The sequence below is a fragment of the Barbus barbus genome, assembly GCF_936440315.1.
Source record: "Barbus barbus genome assembly, chromosome: 5".
NCBI lineage: Eukaryota > Metazoa > Chordata > Actinopteri > Cypriniformes > Cyprinidae > Barbus > Barbus barbus.
The window spans coordinates 12,126,283-12,148,274 of NC_136733.1; the positions used below are offsets into that span (position 1 = coordinate 12,126,283).

Below are 21,992 nucleotides of genomic sequence, written 5' to 3' on the forward strand. Positions count from 1 at the left end.
CATGTTGTTGCCCTTTTGTTGGTTTTGATTGCTTCTAATGTCCTTTGTAAGTCGATTTGGATAAAAGCGTCTGCTAAATGACTAAATGTTTAATTCCTGAATGAATCAACCGTTTAAATGAGCAATGACTCACTTATTAGTAGTGACTTGCTGCCACCTACTGGCGGTTTTAATTTCACATTTAAAGTACCTTTAAAAAAGGCTTTATAAAAGTGAAAATGCCTATAAAAGGGTAAAAATAACTTGTTGGAAAATATTAATTTATCACTGCTGTGAACTGACCACGCAGATGAAGAATATCAAAAACTTTAGGAGTCAGCTGTCCACGGCAGTCCTGCAGCACAATACACTCAGAAAAATATAGTCCGATTATCGTTATGGATAAAATCCTAGAAAATATAGAGATATCATTTTTGTCTATCGCACACCCTTATATTTCTAATTGCTTGTTTGGTACACACAGGCCTAATTGACTGATCATCTTAAAGTAAGCTTTTATCTTAGAATTAGGTTCTCAACGACAACGAGGACATGACAAAGAATAGGTGAATCATTTATAGAAGGTATCATTTTATTTATTGAAGGGGGTGGGGTCTGGTTAATATTGTGAAATTACAATTTAAAATAATGTTTTTCTATTTACGTGACATCACGTCTACACCTTGTTTGCGTCTTAAATTGAATAGATGAAATAGCAAAATTTAAGACGTCAGCGAGACGAGTGCATGTTACAACGTTATATTATTGACCCCGGTGGGGCGCCATATGGGGAACTCTGGGCTGCGAATTTGCATCACGTGACACCGTGTGGCCAATGGCAGATCGATACGTCACAGCATGACCTCGTAGCTAATTTTAAAAAAAATTTAAAACTGCAGCGCAGCGGGAAAGTGTAGTAGATTGTATGTTTTTACATTTTAGATTATTTGTCATGCTTTGAATTTAACTTTTTAAAAAGACACTGCAGGTAACGTCATATCACGACTGTTGCAGCATCCGAGGGAATTTTGCATGCTCAAAGTCTAGTGTGACCAGGGTTCACTGCTAGAGCGACAAAAGTTCCAGACTGCAGCTTTAAAGTATTTACCAAAACCCAGGGAATTAAAATATCTGCCGCATGTATTCTTCAAAGCATGTGGATCCGTGTGAATGGGGATCGTTTTGACAACGTTGTCATCTGTGTGCAAAAAAACGCAAAGGGAAAACTTTATAGTTTTTAGTACACTGCTGTCATGTAAACGTACCCTAAGACACACTATCTTTATTTAGTGTATTTGCTGCATAATATTCAAAACAATTTGCAGTGCAATTAGCTACTTATCTATATATCCAAAGTTACTAAAACGCAGATTTGTTTTGTATATACAGTAAATTGACTAAAACAAATGAAAACAATGAAAAACATTTAATTCATGAGACCATTTAATTAGTGCAAAGGGTGAAAGCTCTTATGCTTTGGTTACTGCTTGTGTGCTTCATGGACAAGGTTTTACTCCACCTCAGTGAGACTGCTTCATCGGTCAGCATTCATAACGTTTAGTTTAAATGTTCAGGAATCCTTAGAAGGATATGTATCCTCCTGTTCATCTGGTAGGGAAGGGCTTGTACCTAATATATGCAGTCCAAAGTCTTCCTCACTGTTAGAGGCACGAGTTGTGAAGAGCTCTTTGAAATCTGCAAGATAAAACTATTCCATGAGCAAAGATATGTACCCAAAATAATGCCACCACACTTTAAACAAATACTAAGCCAGTTTTGTGCAGTACCTTCTTCTTGCAAGAGTCTAGTCTTCCACATGCTTTGATTAGCCTCTTTTGGCTCTCCTTTTTCCTCTACATAGTCTTCATCTCCACCATCATAGTCTTTATCATCACCATCTTCACCGGCATCCTCCCCCTCCTCCTCCAGCTTCTTGGATTCTGGTTCACTTTCCATGATATTAGCTTGCTCAGTGGCTTCCAATGATGTTTGAGGAGTTATAGCACCCTCTTGATCTGGTGGAGACTTTAATAATTTAGGTTGCAGTTTTAAAGCATTTTAACTGCTATTAACCATATCATCCAGCATTAAAATACTGTTAATACTGAAAAGGCTAAAAAACAAAAAAAAAACAACCCAAAACATTCTTGATATATACAGTGCTCTCCAAAGGTATTGGAGCAGTAAGGCCAAATCCTTTATTTTGGCTGTAGACTAACTATTTGGGTTTGACATCAAAAGATGAATATGAAATGACAGATTAACATTTCATTTTTATTTACAGGTATTTTCATCTGGATCTGATACACAACTTAGAAGATAGCACCTTTTGTTTGAACCCACCCATTGCTCATGTTACCAAAAATATTGGAACATGTGACTGACAGGTGTGTTTTGTTGCCCTGGTGTGTCCTATTAATTGATTACTCAAACAATAAAATAGCACTGAATGTCTGCGTTCAGTTTCAGATCCATGCAGACTGCATTTATAGTAAGTTAGACGTGTAACCAACATGAAAACCAGAGAGGTGTCTATGGGTGAAAAACGAGCAATTGTGAAGCATATTCAAAATAAACATATCTATGAATATCTGCTGAGGAAAGAGTCATCTTTGTCGTAACGTTAATATCCGTTCATCAGTTAAAGGTGATTTTGCTGCGCAGTGCATTTGTTTGCTGCATCAAGCGGTTGTTGAAACTAAAAATAAACTTCCGTTTATAGTCTTAACTGTTGACTCATATGACATCTAATGGCGGAACACTAAAACGCAGCGTTTCTCAATACTAAATACTATAATTAAATACGATTTATATAAAATATTTATTGAATAATATTAAACAACATCAGCCATCATAAAAGTTGTTGGGCAATTCAGTCAAAAGTACAACTATTAGCGCTCTTATATTCAGCATGGAATTTACATAAACATGAGATTTTGCCAAAACTGTCTTCTCTGGAACAAATAATAGATTGAGACCAAAGACAACCGTTAGATTTACCCATAACAAATTAAATCTCATGTGTAAACACTACTGAGACATCAGAGCCAGCGGCAAATTCCAAAATTCCAAATTTGCCGAGGTGAGGCACTCTCAGGCGGCTTCATGAGCGCAGAACAGCCGCTGACCATCTGGAACTCACATGTCTGAAAACATTGATGCAAATTTTCAAATAGATTTTCATCTTTATTAACAAACCAAAAATTAGCATATTGTGATAAAGTTCATTATTTTCTGTAATGTACTGATAAACATTAGACTTTCATATATTTTAGATTCATTACAAACACAACTGAAGTAGTTCAAGCCTTTTATTGTTTTAATATTGATGATTTTGGCATACAGCTCATGAAAACCCAAAAATCTCAAAAAATTAGCATATCATGAAAAGGTTCTCTAAACGAGCTATTAACCTAATAATCTGAATCAACTAATTAACTCTAAACACCTGCAAAAGATTCCTGAGGCTTTTAAAAACTCCCAGCCTGGTTCATTACTCAAAACCGCAATCATGGGTAAGACTGCCGACCTGACTGCTGTCCAGAAGGCCATCATTGACACCCTCAAGCAAGAGGGTAAGACACAGAGAAATTTCTGAACGAATAGGCTGTTCCCAGAGTGCTGTATCAAGGCACCTCAGTGGGAAGTCTGTGGGAAGGAAAACGTGTGGCAGAAAACGCAGCACAACGAGAAGAGGTGACCGGACCCTGAGGAAGATTGTGGAGAAGGACCGATTCCAGACCTTGGGGGACCTGCGGAAGCAGTGGACTGAGTCTGGAGTAGAAACATCCAGAGTCACCGTGTACAGGCGTGTGCAGGAAATGGGCTACAGGTGCCGCATTCCCCAGGTCAAGCCACTTTTGAACCAGAAACAGCGGCAGAAGCGCCTGACCTGGGCTACAGAGGAGCAGCACTGGATTGTTGCTCAGTGGTCCAAAGTACTTTTTTCGGATGAAAGCAAATTTTGCATGTCATTCGGAAATCAAGGTGCCAGAGTCTGGAGGAAGACTGGGGAGAGGGAAATGCCAAAATGCCTGAAGTCCAGTGTCAAGTACCCACAGTCAGTGATGGTCTGGGGTGCCATGTCAGCTGCTGGTGTTGGTCCACTGTGTTTTATCAAGGGCAGGGTCAATGCAGCTAGCTATCAGGAGATTTTGGAGCACTTCATGCTTCCATCTGCTGAAAAGCTTTATGGAGATGTAGATTTCATTTTTCAGCACGACCTGGCACCTGCTCACAGTGCCAAAACCACTGGTAAATGGTTTACTGACCATGGTATTACTGTGCTCAATTGGCCTGCCAACTCTCCTGACCTGAACCCCATAGAGAATCTGTGGGATATTGTGAAGAGAAAGTTGAGAGACGCAAGACCCAACACTCTGGATGAGCTTAAGGCCGCTATCGAAGCATCCTGGGCCTCCATAACACCTCAGCAGTGCCACAGGCTGATTGCCTCCATGCCACGCCGCATTGAAGCAGTCATTTCTGCAAAAGGATTCCCGACCAAGTATTGAGTACATAACTGAACATAATTATTTGAAGGTTGACTTTTTTTGTATTAAAAACACTTTTCTTTTATTGGTCGGATGAAATATGCTAATTTTTTGCGATAGGAATTTTGGGTTTTCATGAGCTGTATGCCAAAATCATCAATATTAAAACAATAAAAGGCTTGAACTACTTCAGTTGTGTTGTAATGAATCTAAAATATATGAAAGTCTAATGTTTATCAGTACATTACAGAAAATAATGAACTATCACAATATGCTAATTTTTTGAAAAGGACCTGTACTTCCTCGATTGACAAAACAGCCATTTTTTGGTTGTTTAAAGGGATCCCTGGGTATTAAGACTTGTATGGCTTAATTTAATGTAAATTATGTGTCTTACTGAAATATGTAGTAGAAAACCAAAGATTTATGTATAAAACGATGTGATTTTTAAAACAAAATAACATTTTGGACCATGGGGGGGGGGGGGGCACCATTATTCTGATGATGTAAAATGGTTACACTCGGTGAGCTACTGCCACTACCTGTTGCTATTTTTACCACAACACGACTCAGAATAGACAACTCGGAAATTACAATACTGATATGATGACCACAGAGCTGTGGTCTCTAGCTGCTACTGAAAGAGCTTACAGTTGGCGATGGATACAAGTATAGGCTTAAACCAAATGCTGTACCGTCGATTTTTCCCCACAAGGAGTCTAAACGCCCCGGATATCGAGTGAAATCCGCGCTGAGAAACTCCTCTAGCAGCTGTGTGTCATGATTAGCGTCGGCATGTTTACATCCTAACAGATGGCATCTAGCATTTCTTGTCTCAGCAGTTTGTAAGCTCTTTCAGTAGCTGTGGTCTACTTAAAGACTCAAAAGGCATCAGGGCTAAAGTGGAGAGAAAAGAGAAGCGGGTCTTTAGGAAGTTTTATTCGTCCACCGGCATCTTCACTGCTTTCCTAGCGATAAGAGGAGAAAAGAATGGGAAGTCTTACACTGCTTCTCTTGTTGCCCTTTGACTGGAAATTACAATCAAAAGCCACACAATGTGGTATAGTATCAGTATTTTATTTTCTGAGTTGTGTATTGAGTTGTGTTGCGGTAAAAAGCAGTGATCAGCAGAGTTTACACGTCAGGTTTTGGTAACGGTATGGAACCATACCGTGCCGTACCATGCAGTGGAAAAGCGCCATAAAAAAAAATAAAATTAAAAAAAAAATAAAAAAAAACAAATCGCACTCTTCTGATAGACTGATTTAAGATTTAATTGGGCTCAAGGACCAGAAAGAACTGTTGTGTAAATATATAGTTTCATCTATCTATCTGTAGAGAGAGATATAGATAGATAGTAGAGATGCGTGGATGGCGGTTATATACATGGGCCGTGTAATAATCTGTGGGTCGTGTAATAATAAAAAAAAAAAAAAAAAAAAAAAAAAAAAAAAAAAAAAAAAAAGGCATTCTGATTAATTGCGGGTGAATGAGAAATTATTGATGGAAATAACTACATTTTCTAAAATATAAACATGTTTTAAATACATTTTTCATCAGGCAGATTATTTCATTTGTGTGTGTTTGTCTGTTTGGGAAGTTGCGGTGACAGAAACGGTTACATTCCAGATAAAGTTTGAAGGGACTAAAGCCTATGTTAATGCCATTGAGTAGGATATGGCCAAAGAAGATTTTGGTTTGTAAATAGCCTAAATGTTCATTTAAAAAGTAAATGTTCCTACAATCAGCGTATTATTTTACCATTGCCCCTTATGGCTCTGAAGTTTTGTTCTGTCCTCCACGTGGTGCCAAATCACAAAAGACTATTGGGCCGTTTCAGAAACGTGCAGCAGCGTGGCTGTTATAAACAAAAGCATTGACTAGAATGACCGCAATCAGCTCCGGTGGCCATGTCAGAGCCGTAGCGTGCAGCAGACGTGTGCAGTGATGAGCAGATCAGCTTTAACGCCACTGAATATGCTGTTAAAAAGGAAATATACAGTTACCATTTGAGACCCTGGACCCAGTACCGCCGCTCCCTATACGCAGAGTACACAGTATGCATAGGGCACCAATACCCAGTGGGCGCCATCCCAGTTGCTCAAAAAAAAAAAAAAAAAAAAAAAAAAAAAACATTTGTATATTAGTATTAAAATTAAAATGCATAAATACAAATCTAAACATTAACATATATACACAAGTATAAAAAATGCGTTTTACGGTGAACGCAGATGCAGTAGGCAGGCTAATCAAACGTGACACGCATCAGCGCCCGCTCGCACCTCATGTTTGTGGTGGGAGGCGCGCAAGATCTGGTGAGGAGGTAGTTTTGAGAAGCTGAGGATAAAAGTTGGTTTCCATCACTTCAAATTGTTCTTTGTTTTTAAAAAAAACTTACCAATCAGACTTTTAAATTTAAGATCTTATAATTGGTTCAATAATTAACACAGACTCTTACAGTATCTTTGGACTTTGCAAATAACTTCGAGACAGCAACAAATGGCGGAAAAACGAATTCGGACGGTAATTGTTTCTCAGGGGTACTTAAGTGATTTTCACCATATACAGGTGGTACTTGGTGATTTAATTGCCATCTGAATCCAGGATGTCGTGTTTTTCTCTCACCACTCCCGTAAAAATCCCTGGCCAAATTACCTAATGAGTTTTGACGAACACCAGTCGTGTGGTAATTTAATTGACGTCCGAATCCACATCTCTGAGTTTACGAGAAGAAATAGATTCAAAATTCAGTATTTAAAACCTTTTTGAACACTCCCGAACACCGAAGTACAACAGTTACCATACGGTGTAATTTGCATACATATTTCCGAAATGCTGGAAAGCATTTAAAAGAACAATACTTCATAACTGCTCCACCACAGCAAGTGAGAGCAGAAAGAGAAGAAAAGCACGTAAATATTAGAAATGGGTCTTTATTATGGCAGCGGCGTATAATTATATACAACTATAGCGCATATTTTCAGGAGATATATATATATATATATATATATATATATATATATATATATATATATATATATATATATATATATATATATATATATAAGGGCCGGGACTTTAACGTGTTAATTTAGATTAATTAATTACACAAAAATAACGCGTTAAATTTTTTTAACGCATTTTAAGTCGCACTTATTTTTGCACCACGGAACGTTTCTCACTGGATGAGTTTCGGCGGACCGATTATACTGGAGCACCAACTAGCGTTCAGAATTCCAAGAACGGAAAGAACGGACTTGCGTTCTCGTGGAGACCGGTCTTGCCAAGCTTCCTTGTAAGCATAGATATATACAGGCTGCGTCCGAAATCGCATACTACTTGTGTAGGTACTACATTTGAATTCAAACATACTTCTCGACCGTTAAAAAAGTACGTTCTATATAGTATGAATGAGGGTAGTATGAATAGAATTCGGACGTACTACATCCGCCATGTTCATGAAGTCATCTCATCGATTTACAACGGTTAAACTTTAATAAGTCAGCCGTTTACTTTGATTATTTTAAACAAGTGCAATTTAACCACAATGACAACGTTTTCCCTTGAGGTACTTGCACTTGAAAACAGCCGCGTCGCCGCTTTCCGCCATTTTTCGAATATGACGCCTCCATTCCCGTGGCCTTATGGGATAGTAAAGTGTCCATCGTATGCCTACTACAGAATTCGGGCGGAAGTAGTAGGTCATCCGGGTAATTCTCGCCTACTGTTTTTCGAATACTATGAATTCGGACATACTACTCGCCTTGCATACTGTTTTTCGCATACTATATAGTAGGGAAGTATGCGATTTCGGACGCAGCCATACTGACTAGATGTCACCTCTGACGCTGCTGTCCATAGGAACGATGCGTCAGCGCGGCCGCCATCTTGGGTCGGGGGAAGCCGCGTCTACTCTGCATTAGTTAACATTGGCAGAGAACTATCAACGATTAAAATCACCTTAATTTGCTTAATTTTCAACCGATTTTCAAGCCGTTTGGTTTATTATAAATGTCAGACATATATTTATGATAGAACATAGATTAATTATTTTACTTATATGATATAAGTAAAATAATTAATCTATGTTCTATCATAAATATGTGATATATCATATACAATACAATACTTAGACACACCTACATAACTAATTAATTTGTTCTACAATGCACAAAACAATTACAAGGATGCTGATCGTGATATGAAAAAAACATGAATAATATAAAGTATATATAAAATATAAATAAATAATAGAGCAAAATTTAAATTAATAAAGGCACGAGTTAAACAAACAAAGCGGGAAAAAAACAATTATGGACTTCCTGACCAACAGACCTCAGAATGTTAGGATGGGGAACCTAACATCTGCATCTAGGCAGAAATTAAATCATCATAAATCGTCCAAATCTCAAATGATTTTTCTTAGTTTTTTGGTTTGTTACAACTGACAGACATGCATTTATGATCGAGTCCAGAGAAAATTGAAGCTTTTGATATTAAATCTACTTCAAAACTAGGTGTAAGTTTATTATTCTTCCACTTCAGTGAACTTAAAATTAACTATTACTTACCTTAGCCTAGTCTACTGCACACAAAATGGCTACAATGGTGTGATATCCATACTTAAAAATACATGTTAATTAAAACATTTGAATTGTACTGGTTTATTTTGTACATCAGCAAGCCGCAATACAATGACCCAGCGTAAAATGGTTATATAACACAAAAACAAACATAACGTGCGTACGTAGTGTGAAAACATCTTCCAGTATTTACAACAGCTTATTAAATGATTAGGCTACAGTATAAAACAGGTTAACCATTCTTTGAAAACATCCAGTTCATGAAAATATCTACTACAGCACAAAAGTCCGGCTTGATCTGAATGCCGAGAAACTTTGGCGCTTCCTTCAGATCCCCGACCCAAGATGGCGGCGATGTTGACGTATGCTTAGAGGCCCAAGGCGACATCTAGTCAGTATATATATCTATGCCTTGGAAGAACGAACTCGGAAGGACGCGAGAACACAGAACGCACACTTATGAGAACTGAGATGTACTGCGTTCTTGCTTAACTGACGCATAATCTCAGCATAAGCAGCGACCAATGAACAATAAATATTACAAAATGTCATAACTTATTAAAACATTTCATACTATTATAGATATTACTTTCATATAATTGTATTGTTTTATTTTAGAGCGTTATATGTTTTACTGTTAAGATTCATTTTAATATGCCAATAAAAATGCAGACTTTCTCCGGGTCTTATAACTTTATTAAAATTAACTAAAACAAAACGATAAATATTTACTTTCAACTTGAAGAGCCGTTAAGTATTTGTGAGAGCGACTTTAAAGCTTACAGGCTTCCGTACACCGGCCACCCACAGCGTTTTCTGGGATTTCTAAAGGCTGATTCTCTCAAGTCTGCACTCGATGCATCCTCAGTTTCAAGAACATATTCCTGAAACTGCTTTCATGCATCCTCTGTACTTGCGTTCTTGAGAATCAGAACTGAACTTTGACGGTTAATGATGACTTAGAACGAGAACACAAGGACGCAAGATCGCTGAAGAACGCATATTGAGAAACAGCCAAAAACAAACCACAGTGAACATGGACAAAGAAGCTGATGAGACCGCTTTGGTTGGCCCTGTGGATGGGAAATTTAAAAAATCCATATAAAAAAAAAAAAAAAAAAAAAAACTTCTCACTGTTCTCAGGTCAAATATTTATATGCGATTAAAATGCGATTAATTTCGATTAATTAATTACAAAGCCTCTAATTAATTAGATACATTTTTTTAATCGAGTCCCGGCCCTAATATATATATATATATACACACACACACACCACACAATCACGTGACTGGCCACGTGAGCAGCGCGTTCTCTGGTTCTCAGGATTACAGAACTCACTCCTCCACTGTGAATAAATCCCCGTCCGAATCCATGAGTTTTATCACTGAGGTGATATGTAAATTAATTTTTACAGACGTCCATATGAGAAACAATTACCGTCCGAATTGGGCTAAAGGCACAGGTAGTGATCTGTTGGGAAGTTCTTCCAGAACACACCAGCAAGATACAACAAGAGGTAGATATAGTGCAGACTTGGAAGAAAAATTGAAGCAAATTCCACGAGATGGAGAACCGTCATCATCCAGTTTCTGTCTAGATCTCTACGAGATATGATTTGGAAAGCAGCAAAATCCAGCGCATATTTGAAGTCAAAGGAACTGCGATTTGGAGAGGATTTAACATCTATGAACAAAGCTATATGTAAAGAACTTTGGCCGAAAGTGGAGGCTGCTCGGCAGGTAGGAAAGAAGGCTTACTTCGGTGTACGAGACTTTGTGGATGGAAAGGAAGTAGGCTATATCCCTAAAGACTCAAGATAATTATATGTCCTTTCATCTTATTCAAGAACTGAATGTGAACACGATTACGATGTTCTATGACGACGACAAGTGCAGTCGTCATTTGGTTTATTGCATTAATACAAAAATTTTAGTTTAAGGTCAGTCGTGATCTTCATACGTTAATTGTAATATAATTATGTTGCCTATAATTAAAAAGAGAGAGAGATAAATTGTTTAAGTTAAGTACTATTAAGGTCGGTTTGAGTTGTAGTTGTATTCTTGAGGTGTTGGAAACTTGTTTTGTTTATTTGTGGTAAGCCTTATTGTTAATATAGCACATTTGTATCTTTGTCAGTTTTATCTTTAAATGTCAGGGGAATCCGCGATTTGTTGAAAAGGAAAGCTTTTTTTGTTTTTCCAGAAATTTAAATGTGACTTATTACATTCAAGAAACGCATGCATCTTTGTCTGATTATAATTTTTGGAAAAGTCAGTGGGGGATGATTTATGGATGTCATATGGGAGTAATCGTGCAGCCGGTGTTGCAACCTTGAAAGGTACATTTAAAGGAAAAATTATTCAAACTAAAATACATGATTCAGGTCGATGGGTGATATTAGTAATAGAAAAGAATACTGAAATTTTCGTTTTAGGGAATATTTATGCAAGTAACTTTAGCGGATGAGACAGACATTTAAAAAAAAAAAAAAAATTAAAACTGAAATTAAAAAAGCTATTGATTGCCTTAATATTTTCTCATCCGTATCTGGTTTGTGTTTAAATAAAGAAATGCGTGTTATTCCCTTTGAAAATATGTAATTATAATAACATACTTGGTATCCCAGTAAAAGAGATGGTAGATCATTTAGGTATTAAGATCTGTACAGATCAAAAGGAGAGAAATAATTTGAATTTTAAACCAATTAAGAAAATTAAACAAATTAAATTCATGGTTCATGAGAGATCTGTCACTAAAAGGAAGAATATTATTATCCAAAGCTGAAGGGTTGTCACGTTTAGTGTACACTGCTTTTGTATTAGATGTTCCACAATTGGTCATAAAAGAGGTGGATACTTTTTGGATACTATTTTGTCTTTTCTAAATAATGTGGTCTGTTCTTCCAGATAGTTTTGTGCAATCCAAGATGGTGGTCTTAATGTAATAGACTTTAATACTGCCAACTGTGTATTTAAGAACAAGTGGATTAAGAACTACCTGAAATTTGAGTTAATTTGACAGGTTGGGGGGTTTAGAATTTTTTTTAAGGTGTAACTTTGATATTAGCAAGGTTCCGATAAAGCTTTCTTCTTTTCATAAACAGGTTTGTTTATTATGGATGCTCATCTTTAAGCATAACATTTCTCCACATAAATCAGTAAAATGGAACATCAAATATTTTACGTTTAAAAATAAGTCTTTATTTTATAGAAACTGGTATAATAATGGTATAATTTTGGTTAGAAAGTTATTCAAGAATAATGGAAATCTTTAATTACTGTGAATTCCTTAATTATCATAAAATCCCTATAACTGCTGAAGAGTTTGCAGTAGTTTTTGATGCCATTCCTAGTGACCTTATTCAACTTTTGTCTATCCCCTTGTATACTATTCAGTTAAGTATTAATGGTGTGAAAATTATAGATAATAAATGTAATTTATATGTAGGATATCAGAGACTGAATCAGACAAATTTAAGATGCATCAGAACACTGAAACCTGAAAACACTGAAAGCTGGAATTCAGAGAGGCCCAAGGAAACAGGACGTCGTAAATCAGATCCCTAGCTCCAACTAGTCTGAAGCAAGCAAACTAACCAACTCTCACAAAACAGTTTACAACCTTGAGACAAAAGAACACTTATTGATAATTCCAATTCAGGAAGGAGACCGTCAAATTTCGGGCAAATAATCAAGACTGATTGTCAAAGAGATGGCCATCACATGGGTTCCACGCTGGAAAACCAAGAGCTACAGACTTGCTTAGATTGGCTACCCCCACACATAGAAGACAGACCAAACCAAAATTCCTTTGTATAGTTCTATGGAGAACGAAGGCATGTTCTTTAGACAAAGACTTTTCATATGCACATAAAATCATCCTAAAAGGACATTTCTATTCAGAACCCCATATTATGTTTGTAACCCACACATTTGACTATCCATGTTTTAATCACTCATTGTGTATGTCTTGCTTTTAATAAGTATTGAATAGCTTAAGCCTTAAAGGTTAATATTCATGTTTGGTATGTATGAGTTTGAAAATTCATGCTTTAAATGTTTCTTCCAATCAATTCTGTCAAATGTATCAGTCTTGTTATAGAAATCATGTTCAAAAGTATACTTTGCAAGAGCCTGTAAAGTTCGGACCTCTGACTGAACGGATAACATTTTGATTTATTGATCTGGTGGAGGAACAGAGCAACACCCCAAGCAAGGACAGTATCTAATTGGTCAAGACGTCCAGATGGGACGGTCTGAAAGCAGAGTTTAAAAACTCAGGACACCATCAAACTCTCTCTTAGTCACTCTTCTCTCTTCTCTTTTGCCACCGCGTTTTGACGCTGCTCTTTGAGCATGCTCTGGCCCACGTACCAGCTGCTACCATAATGAAATGAAAAGAAAACCAACCTAGTCTCGTTACATCCTTTTACTTTAGTTTATTTTCTTTCTGTGGAGTTGTGTTCTAGTGTAAGTTTGCTGCAAAATCCAGCTCTGACTGCACTCGCTTCAAACTTCAACCAGACCAACTCCGCATCCTCAGCCAACGCCCAAGACGTCACTTCAAAGACTACTGAACTCTCAACCAATCAGACACTTTGGGGAACCCCCTTTCCTGCAAGGATGACGACAAAAGGGATTCCCTTAGCAAAGCAAGCAACACCTCCAAGTTCTAACTGAATCAGGTGCAGTTAATATAAATTTTAGCCTCATTGAGAAACTCAAAGCGAGGGTTAAATAAGTGATTGATGATTGTTAAGGTCTATGCAATTGAACATATTGCTGTAAACTTGGGATTTCACATTTCCATTCTCTTAAACTCATCCTTTCCTTACTTTCTCTCTTTCTGCAATGTGAGAATGTGTGAATGCTTGTGTTCATGTGCTAGATTAGTTTATGTCTTAGGTTTATATAAATAAAATCTTATTTATATTGAAAAGAGAAGCATCTTGTGTTTTGTGCTGAAGTTAATGTCTTAATCTGCCAATCTTGTTACTGTGCTATTAAATAGTGTTTTCACTATATTTTGGATTTTAATATCCAGTGTAGAGTTGATGTTATACGCCTTGGTCAATGAATCGCTGCCGCCTCAGTGATCAGCTGTAAAACAGTGATTCTGTTCAAATTCCTTATAAAATCATAAATTATTCCCTTTGAGCTAAATTAAACTATTTCTTTAAATTACATATTAATATTACGTTTTATTACGTTACATATATTAAATTATGTAGGACCACATTATTGCCAAAATGCAAACCTTTTTGGAATTTGTTATAGGACCAGATTGAATGGAAAGAGGTTTGGAAACTACCCAGTAAATACTGTCTCACCAATAAAGTTAAAAGAAGTTACATACAAAGTTATTCATTTGATTTACCCAGTGAAACAAGTAGTTGCTAAATTTTTTAGAGACATGGAGACCACATGTATCTTTTGTAACTTAGAGGAAGAATCCATAAAACACTTATGATTGTATATTTACACAAATGTTTTGGATTAATATTGAATATCTGATATTTAAATTGATCAAATTAAAGATTCGATTCTCTGGTAAAGATATATTTTTGTTGTATAAGAATTAGAATTGAGCTAAATGTATTTATTAATTTAATACTTATGTATGGGAAATACCATATACACAAACAAATGGTCTAACAATAAACCTAACATTACATTTATTTAAAATTGAACTAAAGCATTACATTGAAGATTTAAAAGATCTAAGAAATAAAGCAAAAACGATATAGAATCCTTTTCCTATAAAAATGTTTTGTAAATTATCCCCTGTAGTTTTGTTTTTTTTGTTCCTTTGATCCTATTATAAGTGCAAGTGATAATAGTTGAATGCAAGGTGATCCTCTATGTATGAATGTTGTGTTACTGTTCCTGTTATGCAATAAAAAATAAAAAATAAAAGTTTGTGGTTGAAATCAAATCATGATAATTGATGGACAGCTATGCCTGTGAAAAGACATCAGCAATCCGGCACAATACTATTAACCTAAACGGCTGTATACATAAAGAACACTTGAGTAGAATGATGACTAAAAGGAAGTTTGAACTCTTTCAACCAGTAAACCAGGCTAAAGTCTTGTGGGATAAACGACTAAAACCCAAAAGGACTGCTCGGCAGACATTTGAATATTAGAAGTATTGTATCAAAGACTGAACAAATTGAAGGTTTGCTGATGGATTCGAATTTGGACTTTATTTTCCTCTCGGAATCATGGCTAACTGAGTTATCACCAAGGACTGCTTTTTCTGTATCTGGGTATCATGTTTTTAGAAAAGATAGAAAATTAGGTAGAGGAGGAGTCCTTTTGTTTGTTCGCAATCATTTTAAATGTGTTGAAGTTCATCTCAATTCCACGCAAGACTTAGAAAGTATTATTGTTTCCATTGTTTTATCCCCCCAAATGTCTTTTACTGTGATGGATCATACAGACTCCCTAATTCTACAAAAAATTTTTTGATAAATTGAAATCCGTATTAAAAGGAAATCTTTTTGGAAACGGAATTAGTTGTTTTAGGTGATTTTAATATAAACTGGATGGAAAAAGATAATAAACATCAGCTCAAAACTATATCAGATCAGTATAATCTTACACAAATGATCATGGCCAAACTAGGGTTACTCAATCAACAAACTCAGATTTAATTTAGTAATAAACCTGAAAGAATTACAAAATGTTATAATTTGGTATGTCAGAGCACAATTTGACCTTAATTGTAAGAAAGTTGTCAAAACAATGATTTTTATATAAACAAGAGGGCAAAAGCTTTTTTTAATATTATACCAAAATCCCTAGTCGGTCAATTTGAGGAGAAATTAAAGCACCTGGACTGGAATGATGTTCTACAGTCCGGGGATATAAAAGAAAGCATTTAATACTTTGACGGATAGAGTTAATAGGACTAAAAATGAATTTTGTAAAAATGTCTCTTACTCGAATACATTTGCCATGGTTAAATGAACAGACTTGGCATTAAAGACTGCTCTTAAATCTAAATTACCACATGATAAGAGAAAATTCCAGGATCTGCGAAAAAGTAGTAAAAGAATTAAGGTGGGCCAAAGCTGATTATTTTATGAAATTAATTGATGACTCTAAAGGTAATAGTAAATTAATATGGAAAAATATTGATAAAATTACAAAGGAGAAAAAAGCAGTTCATAATTGGGCTATAAAAGGACCAATCGAAATTAATAGAAGATAAAAAACAAATAGCCAGAAAATCTGGTGCTAGATCAGGAGTACTAGAACCTATAAACAATGAAACTCCTGTCTTATAAATCATCTCTTTGCAAACCTCTAACACATCTGATAAATCTGTCAATTACAAACTCCTATTTTCCATCTTGCTGGAAGGCGGCAGTAGTGATGCCTATTTTTAAAGCAGGTGATTGGACTCTCATCAAATTATAGACCCATAAGTATCCTTCCAAAAGCATTGAAAATTGCAGAACGTTTACATCCGATGCAATTTGGGTTTCGAAAGAACCATTCTACAGAAACGGCTAATTGTTTTTTTGTTGATAAAATTAGAAGTCAACTTGACAAATGTGGTGTTGTTGGTGCTGTGTTTTTAGATCTTGCAAAGGCATTTGACACCGTTAATAATAACCGTTTAATTTCCAAACTTCAGAATTTAAATTTATCTGCTACTGCCTTGACCTGGATGAAATCATATCTGACTAAGAGGAAACAAACAATGTACAAGAGCGGCTGATAAGTGTTCTTTTGCTAGCTGTCCTATAGGGGTCCCTCAAGGGTCTATTTTAGGACCCATTTTATTTAGTATTTACATTAATGATCTCCCTCAAGTATGCCCAGGTGTTAACATTCTAATGTATGCAGATGATACTGTGCTTTTTATTCATGCAAGAACTAAAGAACTAGTTGCAAGCAAACTGACATCTGCAATGGTGGAAGTCTCGGATTGGTTAAATAAGTCTTGTTTGTCTCTTAATGCAAGCAAAACAATTTGCATGCATTTCACTGCACGAAAACGGTGAATGGTGAAGCAATCAAATGTGTGACGTGAAATATCTAGGAATAATAATTGACCAACACCTGTCTTTTAAAAAACAAGAAAGGTTATAAATGTTAAATTTTATTTAAATAATTTTAAAAACATCAGGCACCAACTGTCTCAATCAGCTGCACTACTTTTTGTACATACTTTGATTCTCTCTCACTTGTCATATTGTATAACAACCTGGTTACAGGCAGGTGCGACCACACTTAAGGCTGTGTACTCTCTTCATAAACAAATTCTGAAAGACAAAAAACCAAGGGACTACCATTATTGTACCATTTCAATTTTGATAATATTGTATTTTACAGTGAGGTATGCCTGATGTACAAAATTATCCATAATCTTGCTCCCCCTCCTCTTAGGGGATGCCTGGCCCATAACGGCAGTGCCGGTAGGGCAAGAGCATCTGATAGGGGAGATTTAGTACCGCAGTATAGAAAAACCGCCTTTGGTCAAACAGCGTTGTGTAGGTTTAGTGAGGTTATGGAATTCCTTCCCTACAAACCTCCAAAGCATCGACAGCTTCACAGTTTTTAAAACTAATCTTAAGCACTGGCTACTATCAGCACAAATCTGTAACCACTAATGACTGTGTTGTAAATTCCGTGTCTTTTACATATTGTTTTTAATCATGTTATGTTTCTGGATATATGTATTGTGATGTTCTATGTGGTGTATATGTAATATTGTATGTTATTTTATTAGTTTACCTGCCCAGGGACAGCAGATGTAAATTAGCTAACTCTGGTGCAATTACTTTTAATTGTGCATTGTCCCTGTAAAAAGATAAACAAAGTAAAGTAAGTGTGTATGTATGCACGTATATATACACATACATATATACATACACATATATGGCTTCTCGTTTGGCTCTGTTCGAAGGCGGTCGCATTTTTCTTCCCTCCCTCCCTATCCTGAACTTCCCTGCTTGCTCTCTAGTATTGTCCTGTCCTTCTTAAGAGACTCTCGCTGCACTATTTACAAAACCGAAATTATGGATCTGATCAACTGGTCTCTTAACGCAATTGACACCATCTTCTCGACTAGAAAAGCGGGATCTGGAGAACCGGAATGTCCCACTGGGACGTTTTCTGCTGGCTACACGATGGACGCATGGGAGAGATGGCGGGTCGTGTGTCTGGCGGCTCTCTCCGTGGAGGACATTGAAGACATCTTATTCGGAACCATGATAACTGGGTTTCTGCTATTTGGATTAGGCGTTGCCCTAAACTATCGGAAAATTAAGGAGACGGGACTGGCTATCCAAAACCTCTCAAGGCTGCCCGTAAAATTGATGGACAAGGAGATCAGAATGGACAATGAGAATAGCTGTGAAACTGGAAGACAGCTGTTCGCCCAAAGACAAAATCTTATCTCTTTCCGGCTTCCCACAACAGAACGGCTTGGCAAGGCCGCTCTGGTATCAACTCTCTTGTGAATACTGCAGGGAGACGCTCTGTCTTCCCTCCCCCCATCAAAACACCTTGTTATTGTCGGGCGCTTGTGCTCTGTCCAAGGTCGTTTCCATGGCAATTGCTATGTCGCATCACAACCTGCGAACTGAGTCGACTGGTTTGGAGTGCTGGCGAAGCGGATTTCAAGGCATACGAACTCACGAACTTACACATACACACACACACACTCATACACCTCCCTAACCCCATCCCACGCCTTTGTCGCTTCATCCTGTCAGTTAATAACGGGTCTGTGTGTTTGCGCTGTAATGGCTGCTGGCCGGATGGCTGTTTCGTCTGAACTAGGATTACTATGCAAGTTATGTTCCTATGTTGACTGTGCTTTATGCTGAGGTTTTTGTATGTTCTCACACTGCACTCTCGTTCAGGAGCATAGTGTGAGGACAATTTTTTTTCTCCTCTCTTTCCTCATGTTATGCTGTATTTCTTCTTCTTTATTGCATTTCGTTGCCTTGTACCTACATGTGCAATGACAAATTGAATCCAATCCAATCCAATATATACACACACACATGCCTAAAAGAACAAAACCTTCAGAGGTTTTACATCATTAGAGACAAGCCCTACCTTTTGACCCAAATATGCCTTTAGAAAAAGAGACTGTATAATATAATTTTTGTATAATACAAACCCATCTCAGCAGAAACACCATTCTTCCATAGGCTACTATGAGGCATCGGTTTCTTATCTTTACTGAGAAAAGGGACTGGAGGAACACCCTGCTTCACTCTGGGAGGAGCCAGAAATCCCATTTTGCTTTTCTTTGGAAAGATGGCCAGTGGACCCACTTTTTTCTCCTGTTCCCATCCTGTTGACACAGTCACGTTTGTCAAAATGGTTAGTGCAGGCATGCCTACCTACCATTTAAATATCAAGATCCCCGCTTTGACAACACGAGTCATTTGAACAATGTGTATTTTAGTGTAATTTCAAAAGACAATTACTAGACGTGTGAATTCTTACCCACTGAAACAATTCCCTCATCCTCCTCTTGTGGGAGAATTGTGTTCCTCCAGGAGGGAAGAGGCTCACTTGCTGTTAGCAAGGAACTGAAGGAACTTCCAGAACCCTCTTGAATCCTGGGCTGAAATTTGTTGGGCCTTTGGGAAGTCGAGATCTGACCTCGTCTGGGAGAAGGTGGCTCAGATTGTTGCAGTGTAGAATGGACGGATGGTGCGTAATCTTTTGTTGCTTGGCAGCTGTAACAAGCCCAATCACCTCCATCTGCAGCCTTCCAGCTTGTAGGTTAAAGAGGGGAATAAGGGAAACTTGAGGTTGGTTCCCAAAAGATACAAAAGTACCAGAAAATACAGTTTGCATAGCAAACAGAAAGAGTCCACAATTAAATGTTCTGTACTGGACAACAAACCCAAAGTATGAAAGCAAAGCTTCACACCTTCCATCAATAAAGGAGCATGCTTTATGAAAGGGGTTAACTACATCCATTACAGGGTAAGCTTGAAGAGTACAAGTGATGTACATCTGTATAACAAAGTGAGAAGTATATTAATTTGAATTCAAAATTAACTGCTGTGTGACATCAGAATTCAGTTTGTACAACAAATTAATTAGGGTGACCATACGTGCAATTTTTCCCGGACATGTCCCTGCCAAGATTTGTTGTGGCTTTGTTTTCCTGTTTTCGTGCTTGCTGAAGGTAATGATCGAAAAGTAGTTTGACCAATAACATGCAGGCATTGTACATAATGGACCAATCATGGTGTGTGAGAAGGTGGGATCTACGGTCAAATCAATGCAATTAGGTGTGTTCGACTTCAAAGCAGCGCTGCTCAGACCGATCAGTGTTTGACAAAGTACATTGAGAGCGTTTTGAAAGCATAAGGAAACATCTGTATGGTACTTTGATGTCATACACGACACACGCAAACAAAGCCAAAACCTAGATATTTTAGGCAATATAGAAATCCTGGCCAGGACTTCTCCGGGAAAAATGGCACGCATGGTCACCCTAAATGAATGCCACTCCCATTTCCTCCAATATTATTAACCTAGGCAAATATAACAACCCTCCATCAACATGTTAGTGTTTTGGGCCTGAGAACATGTTTCATTTGGAATACACCATATACACCTCTGGCCTTGTCTCTTGGTGGAATTTGAATGCATCCAGTTGTAGTTGGAGTTTGTCACTCTGGATTCTGGGCAGGAAACGAGACTGTGAGCCTGTTGTCGGTCCATCCATCAGACAACTAATGAATGAGGGGGAAAGACACCACACAAATATACTTGGTGAATTGCCAAATATCATTTCATTTGAGTGAGCGGTGCTTGCCTGAAAAAAAAACAACAACAACAACAACCCATCTTAATGAATGTACCCACCCATGATTTTCAATAAATGTGTATCTGGGGACAGAGTTAATATCTGGAGTCACAGTGGCAACACAGCTCTCAAAATATACGTGGAGGTTAACGTGATGACCCAGACGAACTGAGGCTTCTATGTTTATGTTGTCACCCAGGAAGTACACAGCAGAGGCCCGTTCAGAGCGCCAATCACCTGTACCAGAAATAATGCATACAAAAGTGTGACCAAGCTACAACTGTCTGTTTTACATATCCAGGTAAAGAGTCAGAATAAAGTCTCCTGAAATTACAAATAGGTTAATGGTTAGGCTACATTTTGTGGTAGTCCATGTCCGTCTACATGCTAGCATACTCCTAACATTTTTCTGAATGAATAATCCAGAACTACAGGTTTTGGTAACACTTTAGAATACTGTTCTATCATTAATGAATGACTACACAAGAACATGAGTAACGCAATATTAGCACTCTAGTAACTATTAGTAACTAACAAGAAACTGATGAATTAGTAAGTAATAGTGCTTAGTCGAATGTGGTAGTTCATTATTAGCTAATCAGTAACTTATTTTTTCATACCTCCCTAAGAACTTTCTGTATACAGGTTCATAATTAATATGAATACATAATGTATAATTAATTCTAAAGTAAATGTCATGGTAACCCACTAGTAATGACTGAAATCATTGTAAGCTTTTGAGAGTGTTGTGAAGCATTGGATAGTAATTATTCAGGTGTTACTACATCCTTCTAAAGGAATTACAAATTTTTTTAGATCAGTATTCTAAAGTGAAGATCATGATAACGCCCTAGTAATTACTGAAGTCATTGTAAACTTAAGGTTTTTGTAAGGTTTTGGTTAGTAATTCATTTTGCTAGATTTGGTAACACTTAAATCATTACTAGTGGGTTACCGTGATCTTCCCTTTAGAATACTGATCCAAATAATTAGTAGTTTCTTCAGAAGCATGTAGTAACACTTGAGTCATTCCCATCCAAAACCTTACATACATCTCAAAAGCTTAAATTTACGTCAGTCAATGTTAGGGAGTTATGATGCTTTTCACTTTAGAATACTGATCAAGTAGTTAATAGTT

At 37.0% G+C, this 21,992-nt stretch overlaps 1 protein-coding gene across 1 annotated transcript in view; it reads right to left on the reverse strand.

Moving 5' to 3' along the window:
• Window positions 1–1,407: 1,407 nt before the first annotated feature.
• Window positions 1,408–21,992, reverse strand: part of LOC306869912 (zona pellucida sperm-binding protein 3-like) — an 89,461-nt gene continuing 68,876 nt past the window's right edge. The window contains exons 4-10 of the mRNA XM_079416847.1: window positions 20,914–21,091; window positions 20,663–20,780; window positions 19,967–20,052; window positions 19,534–19,808; window positions 19,202–19,378; window positions 1,767–1,994; window positions 1,408–1,674 (exon numbers count right to left, since the gene is read on the reverse strand). Of these exons, the coding sequence (XP_079272973.1) occupies window positions 1,550–1,674; window positions 1,767–1,994; window positions 19,202–19,378; window positions 19,534–19,808; window positions 19,967–20,052; window positions 20,663–20,780; window positions 20,914–21,091 (1,187 nt within the window). The 3' untranslated portion in view covers window positions 1,408–1,549. The remainder of the gene's footprint in view (window positions 1,675–1,766; window positions 1,995–19,201; window positions 19,379–19,533; window positions 19,809–19,966; window positions 20,053–20,662; window positions 20,781–20,913; window positions 21,092–21,992) is intronic.